The sequence below is a fragment of the Manis javanica genome, chromosome 5, assembly GCF_040802235.1.
Source record: "Manis javanica isolate MJ-LG chromosome 5, MJ_LKY, whole genome shotgun sequence".
Taxonomy (NCBI): Eukaryota; Metazoa; Chordata; class Mammalia; order Pholidota; family Manidae; genus Manis; species Manis javanica.
Window position 1 is genome coordinate 134,905,204 of NC_133160.1, and position 14,760 is coordinate 134,919,963.

General features: G+C 36.8%; 1 protein-coding gene across 9 annotated transcripts in view; it reads left to right on the plus strand.

Annotated features, from left to right (window-relative positions):
• Positions 1-14,760, plus strand: part of CORIN (corin, serine peptidase) — a 232,193-nt gene that overhangs the window by 147,681 nt on the left and 69,752 nt on the right. For all 9 annotated transcript variants that reach the window (XM_017652016.3, XM_073237664.1, XM_017652015.3 and 6 more), the window contains one exon: positions 10,232-10,345. In XM_017652016.3, the coding sequence (XP_017507505.3) occupies positions 10,232-10,345 (114 nt within the window). The remainder of the gene's footprint in view (positions 1-10,231; positions 10,346-14,760) is intronic.

A 14,760-nucleotide genomic window follows, 5' to 3' on the forward strand; every position in this document is an offset into this window, starting at 1 on the left:
GGTGGAGGTTTTCTCAGCAGTCTGTTGTCAGAGACCAGAATAATGAAAAGAGCTGATTATACTTATGGGTATATACTCTTCAGAATCCATGGAAATCTGAAGTCCAGGTGATTTATAATTGTCTCCATCATTTGGATGTGTAAACCACTGTCTTAAACAATACCCCCTTGTATACTGTTATTGTTACATCAATATTAATCAGTTGTCACATGCGTAAATGGAAATCAACTTCGGTGGTGAAGCATCTTTATTTGATAAAAGTATGTTTATCAGATGATCAGTAGAACAAATGCTACATGAAGGTGGGGAGTTATTTTAATTTTCTTTATATTTATATTCAGGTGCTAGAATAATGCATAGCACATAGTAAACATCCAGTAAATATTTGTTCAATTAACAAGTGCATCTTCCATTGATCAATCTGCTATTGATTTAAAGTCCAACATATACTTCTTAGAATTATAGATGATGCTAGCAGAAGATTATATGGTGTGAGGATTTTATAGCATAATTTCTCCTTAGGAAATCTCCTTTTGTCATCTTAAGGGCTAAGTCAATAGGCTGTTTGAAGATGATTGTTATAACACAGTGAAATTTATAGTTGAAAAACCTCTAAGGAAACTTAAGAGCTTTCTCAGGGTATTTTCTAAATACCCAGAGCTAACATGGGCTGTCATCTCATCCGGTCTAATTCACCTAAAGGACAGACATTTATTTATCTTTTGTTTACAGAGGAAAATAAAGACAAGCTTGAATTTTTATTTGAACTTGATATTCTTGAACTGATCACATATTAGGTGACTACACAGCTGCTCCTGTACTAGAAACAGGGAGTGGTTGCTGTGTGGAGGATTGGGCCTGAAGCCCAGACCTCATGATTCTTGGGTGGTTTTCACCTTTTCCCAGCTACATGGTTTTGGATAATTACTTTCTTGACTACATGGTATTCCAGTTTCTCTATTTGTAAAGTACCACTTCCCCTAAGAAAGTTGTGATAGAATGCCTACCTGTCTACTTTGTGGAACTGCTTGGAAATTCCAAATAAGGTGTGTTTGAAATACTTTGCCAGTTGAACAGTTTTGCACATAGAAAAGTGGAAATTCTGAATACAGGTTAAGAAGTAATCAAATAGAATGTATACAAAAGTTATTTTAATTTTATAAAAATAATATTGATTAATGTAACTATGAAATTCTAAAGAAAGAATAAGAATAAAGGAACAACTTAAAATTTCCTAAAACCAAGGGCAGCCACATCTCTCACTGAGGAATCACACAAAAGAAATCAGTTTCTGCTGAATCAGCCAAGACAGGATATCAATAATCAAAACAATGCAAGCACTGCTGTGGTTAAAATTTGATCCAGATTTCATATAACTATACACAAGAAATGGCTTTACTGGAGTAAAATATATAGGTTTTAAAGATGAAACCGAGATGTGAGGAGCTATTTAATATTGAACTTCCAGCTACATTTCTTGAGGAATCATCAGAGCCATAAGGTGGGGAATGCAATAATTCTTCTGGGGCATTGCAGCTGCTAAAATGCAGAGAGATGGAATTTCTGCACTCGCTAGTATAATACAGAAACAGTATGACAGTAGGATAAACACTTATTCCTTGAACATTTTCTCTTAACCCTAGAGAAAGGATATTGTGTAGACTGGCAGGTAAAAAGTGTTTTGGGTTTTCATTTTATATCTGGTTTCCCGTGTACTCTTTAAAAGTCTATATTTGTATTTATGGAAGTATAGTACCATAATGAATCCTCTAAAACTACGAAATATAAACATATTTCATGTTTGGCAGTTGAAATCCATGGATGTAATTTGTATTGATACTGAAATGATGAGGTATGATGGAAAACCAGCACTTTTGTTGTTGGTCTCATGAAGATGACACATGAAGTAGCATCAGAAGGAACTTATCACATCAATTAGTACTTAATATTTAGCAAATCAAAACTCTGATTTCCTTGATAGAATTGGAAAATAATTTATTCATTGCATTTTTTTTTCTTTGCTTTGTGGCACTATATTTTGCTCCATTGAGACTGAGGGACTTCTTCTCATCAGAGGTTAACTAAGAACCTCCTGAGTGCCAGCCACTCTGCTGGGGAACAGGAACATGGGAAATGTGACAGACATGGGCCTCACTACCCAGAGCACTCAGTCTGCATTTTTATGTATTTCTACTTCTGAGTTAAATGTCCTCTATTTCCTGCTTCCCTTTAGTTAGTTGAAAAGGCTCTTCTCATCAAGGAATACATGGTTCATGAAATGGTGACAATGAGCAGATAACTGACCACATAGCTGTTTTTATTTTCTTTTGTGGACTGAGGGAGACAGAGAAAGACAGAGAGAAATTTTTCCAGGGTTGTATTCATCTACTGTTATGCTGAACTGGGAACTCATGAAAATGATCAGCTATTTTTCCCCTAATTAAAAAAATAAGACATCACAAAAGCTGATGGTTGTGCCCTAACCTTATTCTCTTCTATTGCATCACTAAAGCCAGTGGGAGCACACAGTCCACACAGGGGACATTCTTTGTCTGACTGGCTCTGATGACTGGTGGGGAGGGAGCTTGCATTCTTGGGACCCGTGGGACTGTAAGAATTAGAGAGACAGTTCTTGGCAGGCTACCATCCACAGGGCACTGCATAGACAGCACACTGAAACACCTCCAGTCTTTCTGTGAAAAAGGCCTACTTATTTGTCCTGGAGCTGCTGCCTGAGGGTAAGACTTCAAGTTTTCCATATTAGAGGCTACATAGTGCTCTCAGGGAACATAGGACAGGGAACACCATCTTTGCACTTTTTTCTTGGCCTCACTACAGCTTGCTGGTATCTCCAAAAAAGGAGATCATACACTCATCTGAAGCCTGAAATGTACCAACTGTCACCAGAGGAGACCTCAGATTTGGTCTGGATGTCAGCAGGTTTACAGCTGCAGTCCCACAGGACTGCATATATATATGAATACTTCAAAAGACACTGCCTAAGAGCTTGGATTCCAATCAGCCTGGTACTAGGTGCTGACTGAGATCCCTCCCTTTGGAACACTGACAGGTCTTGGCATACCCTCAACTTCTGGGAGCTATCAAGAATATATTCAGCTGCTTAAGCAATCACAAATATTCCAGAGACAACTAAGAGCTAGCAAAAGGTTGAAAGCTAAGTTTTATCTTCTACAAAAAAAACACTCCTTCACATCTGGGAGAGGCAGCTGTTCCACCTAATATGTAGAAACAGAGAGTCAAGGAAAAAAGGAAGTAGAGGAAAAGTCAGGAAAAAACCTTAATGAAATAGAGATAAGTAATTTACCTAATAAAAGTAATGGTTACAAAAATGCTCACCGAACTTGGGAGAAGAATGGATGAACATAGAGAGAACTTCAACAGAAAATATAAGATAATACCAAGCAAAAGTCACAGAGTTGAAGAATACAATAGGTGAGCTGAAAAATACATTAGAAGGGTTCAGTAGGAGACTAGATGAAGCAGAAGAAAGGATCAGTGATTGAGAAGACAGGGCAGTGGAACTCTGGGGAAAGAAACAGTTATCCAGATCCAGAAAATACAAAACAAGATGAATCCAAAAAGAGCCACACCAAGACTTGTATATTATATTATATTTAATTATAATTAAAATGTCAAAAGTTAAGAATCTTAAAAGCAATAAGAGAAAAACAACATATGATGTACAACTTGTTACATACAATAACTTGTTACATACTCCATAAGACTATGAGCAGATTTTTTAGCAGAAACCTTGCAGACCAGAGGGAGTGGCATAATATATTCAAAGCACTGGAAGGAAAAAACTTCTAACAAAGAACACTCTACCAGGTAAGGTTTTCATTCCAAACTGAAGGACAGATAGAGTTTTCCAGATAAGCGAAAGCTAAGAATTCATCACCACTAAACCAACCTTACAAGAAATGTTAAATGGATTTTTTTAAAGCTGAAAAGAAAAGGCATTCATTAGTAACCAGAAAATATATGAATATAAAACTCACTGGAAAAGGTAAATATATAGTAAATACAGTGAATTAATCACTTATAAAGCTAGTATGAAGGTTAAAGACAAAAGTAGTAAAAATAACTTAACTTCAATAATCAAGGAATATGCACAAAATAAAAAGATATCAACTGTGACATCAAAAACATAAAATGTGGGGGTGGGGTAAAAATGTAGAGGTTTAAAATGCATTCAAACTTAAGTTGCTATCAACATAAAATAGACTGTTACATATATATATATAGGTTATCATATGTAAGCCTCATGGTAACCACAAAGCAAAAAGCCTATAGTAGATACACAAAAGATAATAAGAAAGGAATGTAAGCATAACACTATAGAAAATTATCAAACAACAAGGGAAAAGAGCCAGAGAAGGAGAGACTAACAGAAAAGAACTACAAAGCAGCCAGAAAACCACTTAAAAAATGGCAATACATACTTACTGATAATTACCTTAAATGTAAATGGATTAAATTATTTAATCAAAAGAGACTGAAAGGCTTAATGGGTAAAAAAACAAGACCCATCTATATGCTGCCTACAAGATACTCACTTCAGATGTAAGGACACACTCAGACTGAAAGTGAAGGGATGGAGAAAGAAGTACCACACAAATGGAAACCGAAAGAAAACTGATATAGTTATATTGTAATACTGAAGAAATACTAAGGACCATAAGAGACCAATTATACACCATATACATTATAAATATATAAACAATTATACACCAACAAATTGGACAACCAGAAAAAAATGGATGGATCCCTAAAACATACAGTTTTTCAAGACTGAATCATGAAGAAATAGAAAAACTAATCTATCAATTACTAGTAAGGATATTGAATCAATAATCAAAAGCCTTCCAGTAAACAAAATTTTATAACCTGATGGCTTCACTAATGAATTCTACCCAACACTTAAAGCCTTAATACTTATTCTTCTCAAACTATTCCAAAAAACTGAAGAGAAGGGAATGCTTTGAAACTCATCTTACAAGGCCAGCGTTACCCTGATACTAAAACCAGATAAGGACACAACAAAGAATAAAACTACAGGCCAATATCCTTGACGAACATAGATGCAAAAATCCTTAATGAAATAGTAGCAGTTCAACAATACATTAAAAGGTGTACCATGGTCAAGTGGGATTTATTCCAGGGATGCAAAGATGGTTTAATAACCTCAAATCAATTGATTGTGATGTACCTCACTAAGAAAATGAAGGATAAAAATCTTACAATATTCTCATTAGATGCAGAAAAACATTTGACAAAATTCAACACTCATTTATGATAAAAATCCTCAACCAAGTGAGTATAAAGGGAACATATCTCTATATAATAGAGGTCATGTATGACAAGCCCACAGCTAACATCATACTCAATAATGAAATCTGAAAGTTTTCCCTGAAGATCAGAAACAAAACAAGGATGCCCACTCTCACCACTTTTATTCAACATAGTGTAGGCATACCTCAGAGATATGTGGGTTTGGTTCCAGATCACTGCAATAAAGTAAATACCACAGTAGAGGCAAATGATTTTTTTTTGTTTCCCAGTGCATATGAAAATTATGTTTATACCAAACTGTAGTCTATTAAGTATTCAATAGCATTATGCACCTTAATTAAAATCAGTTTATTGCTAAAAAAATGCTAACCTGAGTTCTAAGCAAATCATAATCACTGATCACAGACACCAAAAAAAATGCAATAATAATGAAAATGTTTGAAGTACTGCAAGAATTACCAAAATGTGGTACAAAGACACAAAGTGGGCAAATGCTTACAAAGTGAGGCACAAAGTTGGAAAAATGGTGCTGATAGGATTGCTGGACACAGGGTTGCCACAAGCCTTCAATTTGTCAAAAATGTAATCTCTGCAAACCTCTGTAAAGTGAAGTGCAATAAAATGAGGTAGGCCTGTATGAGAAGTCCTAACTAGAGCAGTTAGGCAAGAAAAATAAATAGACAGCATCTAAATTGGAAAACAAAGGAAAACTTGTCAATATTTGCAGACAATATGATTTTATATATAGAAAACTCTAAAAACTTCACCAAAAACTGTCAGGATTACTAAACAAACTCAGTGAAGTTAGAGGGTACGAATCAATATTTTAAAAAACCTGTGTGTTTCTATACAATAACAATAAACTATTAAAAGAGAAATTAAGGAAACAATCCATTTACAATTGCATAAAAAAAAATCTAACCAAGGAGGGCAAAGCCTTGTACACTGGAAACTATATGACATTGATGAAAGAAACTGAAGAAGACACAAATAAATGGAAAGATATTCTGTGCTCATAGGTTAGAAGAATTAATATTAAAATGTTCATATTACCTAAAGCAATCTATAAATCAATGCAATCCCTATTAAAATCTGAAATTCCCACTCATCCAACACCAAATACAATGACGTCTTTTTTTCCCTACATATATGTATAACAATAACAACATTATACACAGCAGTAATAGTAGTATAACTCCATTCAGTTTCCTGGACCCAATTTCATTGTGTGTAAGTATGTGGGAGGGGGTTCTTCCCACACATACTAACACCAAACAACTCTTGGGCACCCTGGTGTGAGAACTCAACTCAAATTCTAATGCTATCTGCCCGGAGACAGCACAAGATTCCAGGTTAAGGGCTCTGTCCTACAAGACTGCCCTCTACCCACCACTCCAGACACTGGTTGCAAGCCCCATTCAGTTCCTGTTCTTCTGACCTACTGCCTACAGATTGGAGGTTCCCATGACCTCCCCCTTAGGTTCAATTAATTTGCTACAGTGGCTCACAGAACTCAGGAAAACACTATGTTTACCAGTTTAATAAAGGATTCCATAAAGGATACAAATTAACAGCCAGATGAAGAGAGACACAGGCCAAGGTCCCAAATAAAGGAGCTTCTTTCCTCATGGAGCTTAAGGCCTGGCTTAGGCATTCTGATTCCCCAAGCATAGAAGCTCTCTCTGACCGAGAAGCAGGATCCAGCCAAGCAGAGCAGGCAGCAGAGCAAAGAGAGAGCAAAAAGCTCTTCTCAGGGGGGTTTGTGAAGGCTTCATTGCATAGTCGTGATTGATTAGATTATTGGCCATTGGCTGATTCACCCTCACTGCCCTTGGGTGGGTGGGGGTCCAAAAGTCTCTCATTAATATGACAAAATGCCTGTTTCACCTTTAAGACTCTGCAGTGTTTTCAGGAACTGTGGATGAAGACCATATATACCTAGGAAATATATGTTTGGTCATATGAATGACCAAATATGAATTTTTATAACTCATTATATCACAAAATCCAAATGACATTTTTCCTTAAATAAAACAAATGATCTTAAAATCTGTATGGAACCACAAAAGACCACAAATAACCAAAGCAATCTTGAGAAAGAAGAACAAAGCTGGAGACATCATGATTCCTGATATCAAATTATAATGCAAAGCTGTCGTAATCAAAACAGTATGATATTGGTCTAAAAATAGACACATAAATCAATAGAACAGAATAGAGAGTCCAGAAATAAACTCACACATATATAGTCAATTAATTTATTACAAAGGAGGCAAGAACAAACAATGGGGAAAAGAGAGTTTCTTAATAAATAGTGCTGGGAAAATTGGACAGCCACATGAAAAAGAACAAACCTTATACCATTCAGAAAAATAACTAAAAATGGATTAAAGACTTGAATGTAAAACCTGACACCATAAAACTCCTAGAAGAAAACATAGGCCTGTCTGAAAATTCCTTGGCATCAGTCTTCGTGATGACATTTTTGGATGAAACTATGAAAGCAAAAAGCAACAAAAGCAAAAATTAACAAGTGGGACTACTTCAAACTGAAAAGCTTCTGCACAGCAAAGTAAACTACCAACAAATGAAAAAGCAGCCTACTGAATGGGAGAAGATATTTGCAAATCATATATCTGATAAGGGGTTAATATCCAAAATATATAAGACCTCATACAACTCAACATAAAAAAAAACCCAAACAATTTGAAAAATGGACAGAAGATCTGAATAGAGATTTTTCCAAAGACGACATACAGATGGCCAACAGACACATGAAAAAATGCTCAACATCACTAATCATCAGGGAAATACAAATCAAAGCCATGAGAGATCACCTCACATTGTTAGAATGGCTGTTATAAAAAGACAAAAATAGCGAATGTTGGCAAGGATGTGGGGAAGAGAACCCTCACGTACTGTTGGTGGGAATGTAAATTGTATGAATAGAGATTTTTCCAAAGATGACATACAGATGGGTTTGACATACAATATGAAGGCTCCTCAAAAAAAATAAAAATAGAACTACCACATGATCTAGCAATTCTCTTTCTCTGGCTATATCTGAAGAAAACTAAAACACTAATTCAAACATACATATGCACCCCATGGTCATGTCAGTGTTATTTACAATAGCTAAGATATGGAAACGAAGTGTCTGTCCATGGATGGATAGATAAAGAAGTTGTGGTATATATACACAACGGAATATTACTCAGCCATTAAACAAAATGAAATGTTGCTATTTGTCAACATGGATAGACCTTGAGGTATTATGCCAAGTGAAGTAAGTTAGATGGAAAAAGACAAATACCCTATGTTCTTATTTATATGTGGATTCTAAAAAACAAAACTCATAGATACAGAGAATAGAATGGTCGTTGCCATGTGGAGTGTAGATTAAGTAGGTGAGGGGGGTCAAGAGGTACAAACTTCCAGTTATAAAAAAAGTCATGGAGCTGTAATATGCAGCATGGTGTCTATAATCAATCATGTAGTGGATATTTGAAAGATACCAAGAGAGTAAATCTTAAAACTTCTCATCATCACAAAGAAAAATTTTGTAACTGTATGGTCGCAGATGGTAACTAGACTTTGTGTGGTGATCATTTCACAGGGTACACAAATACCAAATCATTAGGTTGTACACCTGAAACTAATGTTGTATGTCAATTACACCTCAAAAAAACGTAAGAAATGATCATTATAAGAGCATTTGTAAAATACAGAATAAAGTATAATGAAGAAAACAAAAATTACTTTTACTTCTAATCCACGGATACACAGTAACTGGATATACCTCTTTCTAGGCTAATTGTATTAAGCCTTTTATTATCTTAAATGTTGTCCCAAGATATCAAGTATTTTCTACAACATGTTACTTCTGAATGACTGTAATAGTATTCCTTATTACGGGGATACCAAAACCTATGTCACCAGTCCCATGCTCTTGTGTAGTTGTTATTTCACTGTTTCCTAATCATAAACTGTGATGGTAGGAATATCCTTAAAAATAAAAACTTGCACTTATTCATGATTTCCTTTGTATAAAGTCCAAGAAATAAGATTGCTGGGTCAACGGTTATGCACATTTTAAAGGCATTTGACACCCATTACCAAATACATAAGTGTATTTTAACACTCATTTTATTGAAGTTTATCCTTTTATTAATGATTTCCCTTAAAAAAATCTTTCTAGCTTTTTATCTTACATTTATTGTCTACCTTAATTCTGACACAAATATTTGTTGTATTTTGTTAAGAAAAAGAACACCACAATACTGAACGCCAGGAATACCAAAATGCAGTCTTGTTAAGGAAAAAAGAAGAACGAATATACTCTTAGCTAATGTTATTTCTCTTTCCTTTTGCCAAAACAGACTCTGGCATTTTATTAAGGCAAGTAAATATGTATTACATGTACAGGGCGGGTGGTCTCTCTGCCTGTATTCAAGCACACATCAATTGCCTCTTCTTACTATAGCTTTGTCTGTGCAATATTGAGTAGCATTTTAGAAGGTGAGATTATTTTCTTACATTTGTTCAATTAATAGCACTTCATTTTTGAAGCAATTTTCAGTTGTTAATAAAAATACTCCCATTTGGTATTTTCCCCACCTAAGTTACACAATTAATGAGGCTACTCTTCTGTGTGCTCAATGTAAGTGCCTCTCACTCTGCAAGCCCACTGGTGAGTCTCTTTTGCTTTTCTTGGGCAGACATTCTGTGTTATTCCTTGGTAATTTCAGAATTAATGTTCTAGAGAGCCAAAGAAGAATTGACGAGGGATCTTGGAAACAAGTCTGTTCGGTAGCAAAGAAAGGTTTTCTTTCTGTTCTTTACTTATTTCTCCTAATTTTAAAAGAAAAAAGAAACCCTTCTTACTCTGACCTTGTTTTTCTACTCTTTTTCATTTTAGTGTTCTGTGGAGGGGGCGAGAACTTTCTTTGTGCCAGTGGAATCTGCATCCCCAGGAAACTGCAGTGTAACGGCTATAATGACTGCGACGACTGGAGCGATGAGGCTCATTGCAGTATGTGACAGGCCATTCGGGCCGTCTGGGGGGCCAGGGATTCCATCCAGAAGCCTAGAAACCAAGGCCATTCCATTGTCAAATCCTGACGACCATCTGCACTCCTGAAGCCTAATTTTAGTTTGCTTTTCTAAAGGGGGCAGAAGTATTTATCTTCCTCCCATGTGACAGCACTGTGTTTACACACCTTTCAAAGGCATAATTTCACTGGGAACTCAAGAGCTAGATGCCGCAGTGCAACAGATCAGGGATTGGGGTGTTTTGCATCAAGTGTCTTAAAATTGGGAGAAGACATTTTATTTTGTTTGGGCGAGTATTTTTGTTTTTGTTTTTAAAGCTTTATGAGCATAAAGGTCAACTTTTGAAGAAAGGGCATTCTTAATAGGAAAAATTTACACCCTCATGATTCTTAACATTCATGACACAATAGATGCAAAGCCTCTTCTTTATGCTTCCTCTCAAGCTGGAGCTCATTGGAGTCATTAACTTTTAAATCCATGGATTGGTAGATTCAGCTGAAAACACGCTCAATTTACTTACGATTGATTTAATTAGTTATTTTGACTGATATGGTCAGTGGTTTGTCCTATATTGTGTTAGTCTGCTTGGGCTGCCATAAAAAATACCGAAGACTGCATGGCTGCAAAATCACAGGCTGAGAAGTCCAAGATCAACATCTGACAGGGTTCAAGTCTTCCTGGCTTGTGGGCAGATGCCTGCCACCTCCCTGAGTACTCCTGTGACCCCTTTGGAGGGAGTGGAGGAGAGAGGGGGAGAGAGAAAGAGAGAAGGAGAGGGCTCTGTATCCTCTTATAAGGGTACCAACCTTATTGGATTAGGGCCCCACACTTATGACCTCATTTAACCTTTACCACCTCCCACAGGCCCTATCTCCAAATATACTCATGTTGGGCATTAGTGCTTCAACAAATGAATTTTGGGTGGTCACAAACGTTCTCCCCATAACAAATATATATTCCTATTTCAAGTTGTTTTTCACTTAAGCAACAGGAGAAAAAGGAAAAGTTAGCCTCAGGAATACATTGCAATGTCTGCATCAAAAACAGAATGAGATGTGCTTGTGTTCTCATTGCTTTTTTATGGAATATTACTAGAAGTAGTTACAATGGGAAAAGCTGTGTTTTACTCCCTGTAGGAGTTGCCAAGGCTTTATAAGAGCTCACAATTGTTGACCTCAGTTGAGAGATTCCTCTGGTCTATTGGCCAGATAGACCAACTCTTCTTCCATCTGAATGGCAAGGATGCTTATTTGTCATAACTTTTGAAAGGCAGTGTATTATGGTAATGTTTCAGGTCACTGTTTCCCAACTGCTGTTCTGGAGTAACTGAACCTTGAAAAATGCTTGAGAAAAGAAAAATTTGGGAGATGCTCTCAGATCAACCGTTAGAGCTTACAATACACCCAGGCCCTGAGAAATCCTGTAGTTAAAAACAGTAATTAATTTTGTTTAACTTGGTATTTCCTCAAAATTGTTTCACACATACCCACCTTTGTTTACTTAGTCATTCATGCACTTATTTATTTTGTATAATCTCTAGCATACTGTGGAACTTCACTTATCTCTCTTACATTTTTAGAAATGTTTAACTAAGATATTTATTTTTACAATTTGGAATTCTCTCTTCAGAGGAAGCCCATAACACATGATTTTACATGAAAAATACTTTTGTAGGATATATATTTACATTAGGGAGTAGTGCTGTGGACTTAGAAGAAAATATTATGCAAAGCACCCTCTGTAGGGATATAAAATTGTTTGATAGAATTACATGCAATTTATGGGGATTGTGGTGGAGTCTCTTGTTGATCTCCCAATTATAGCCCATGTTCTGGCATTATTCGAATTCTACCTGTGCCTCCACTGCCAGTGGTGGGCCAGCACTGGCTTCATCATTACATTCTTCTGTTGCGCTGAACATTGCACTTTAAACAGTAAAAGCTTTATGTTGCATTGGTTGGAATTGACTTTGAAAGAGTAAATTATCCTAGGCAATGACTGACAGAGAAGGTATTACAACTCTGTCATGTTTTTATTAAGGTCCTAGGAGCTGAAGACTTTATTAAGGAAGGTATGGGCTTTCTTCATGAACACATTTCAAAATGCATTGGTTTGGTCTACTGTGGAAACATCCCTTCAGAATACTTGTCTATGAAAACGCTTAGCAAGACATTGAAAGCTTGGTTTATGACCTTAGAGGTCAATTGTTTATGACGTTATAAGGACATCTACCTCTGAGCTCTAACATGTAGTGTGTGCAGCATTTCAGCATGTTTATAGAAGGAGCCACCCTCCTGCGGTCACCCTGCAGTGAGGACCAGTGTGAGTCTGCATGAGGGCGTGGATGCAGATGAGTGTGAATGCAGCCCGCAGATACTCCTGAGGCGAGGTTTTGCTGGGCGTCCCAAGGAGGAGTGGAAGGTCATGCTGGGTCACCAGGGTTCTGGCAGGTACAGGAGGAGGAAGACGGCTTTCAGAGGAAGGAAGGGAAGGGATTTATTATTTGTGAGTTTCCTAATCAACTGTGCCAGAAGCATTTACCTGCATGATTTGATTTAATTTTCAGTAAAGGAGGTATTTTTCCCTTTTTATACAGATGCAGGGGCTTAGGACAATGAATGAATTTGCCAGTGGTGCAAAGTGCTAGATTTTAACCTAATCTTGAACATGTCTAAATCCAATGCTGTTTTTTCTGCACAGTGCTGCCTTGATTTACTCTTGTCAATAAAAGTTCAGATTTGGTGACTGATTACGTTCTGATCATTCATATGATAGGAAAATTTTATTTTGGATGCTTTACTCTGCTTTGTTTGGGAGATAAGCTTGTCTATTACAGCAACATTCCAGGCATCTGGAACTGTTTGCTGACTTTCTCCCCTGATTTTGTCATGTTTTCAGTTTCCTCCTTGGTATTTGTAGAATGAGCAGATTTCTAACCACCACAGATTAGTGGTGTAAGTGAAAGATTTTTGAAAATTAAGAAATGTTTTCTTTTAAAAATATCTAGCTCTGTGACTTTAGGCAGGCTATTCTCTATCCCTGGTTTTCCTTGTGATCAAGACTAGATGCACAGTAGCATCCCCAGAAGGCCCCACCTGCAGGAATTCTGATTAAGTTGATCTGGAGGTGGGGGTCCAAGTAGCATTACTTTTGAAAAACTTCCCAGGGGATTCTAATTTGCAGCTGGGTTTGAAACCACTGGACAGAGGGTGTCTGGTATCTCTTTTGTTGCTAGCCATTCCATAACCTTTTGATTCTATAACCAGCTATAGAACAATGTCTGGTACATACCAGGTGCTTAGCAAATAAAAAGCAAAGAAAGCCTTGGGGAAAATGGTTGTCACAAGGCAAATAGTCCATACAGCACTCACACCGCAGTCCACACACTTTATGTGGCATAAAAGCACTGTCAAATACTTTTGGAAATCATTTGCTCAGTATTTGGGGTAAAATTGGTTGCTTATTTCTGAGGACTGAGGTTAACATAATTATACTGAATTAACTAATCATACCAACTAATATAATCAATTATACTAGTCATCACACAGTGTAGTGATTAATAATAAAAGCTCTTGAGGCAGGCTGCCTGGGTTCCTATCTCTACCATTTTACATTAGGCAAGGTACTCAATCTCTCTGGGCCCTGGTGTCTTTGTCACTATAAAGGAAATAATGAGAGTAACTGTCTCTACAATTGTTGTGCAGCATCATGAATCGCTGGATATAGAGCACACAGCCCAGTGTCTGGCAAGCAGTAGTTCTTGAAGAGTGGTAGGATATATGCTGTCATCTTTTTCACTGCACCTTCCCTCCCCTCCGGCCCCTCCTCCGTCCTGCGCCTCTCACATCCAGGGTATGGAGGAAGCCACTGGAAGTCATGGAGACAGTGATAAAGGACAGCTGATACGTTGTACAGGTGGTGGAAACACTGATGTGCACAATTTTAAAATCAGCACTATGTGAAGCTGTTTTAGAAAGGAGACAACCCAAACTGCACCACGTAAACACTGGTGTTCCAAATGATGTTCTGAGTCATCAAAAATGATGGCATTTACTATATTCTTTGTACTAAGACAAGGAAACAAGTAAATACCAGAAATATTTCCATCAAAATAATAGAAAGATATTTTATTCTACACCAGAGGAATAAGCTTCAGATGTTTGGAAGTTAACTTCTGCTTGGTGGCAGTCTGATTATACTGAATCAATCAAATTATTGAATATTCTTGAATTCCTGCTGTGTATCAAGCATATTCTAGGTACCTAGTAAATAAAAAGACTGTGAAGATGTGGTTTCTTTCTTCTTGAGGCTGTTAGTCTAATCAGGGAGTAACAGAGAGACGTCACTGGATGGGGTATTTTAGAACCACATGACAGAGGGGAGGTCACAGAGCAA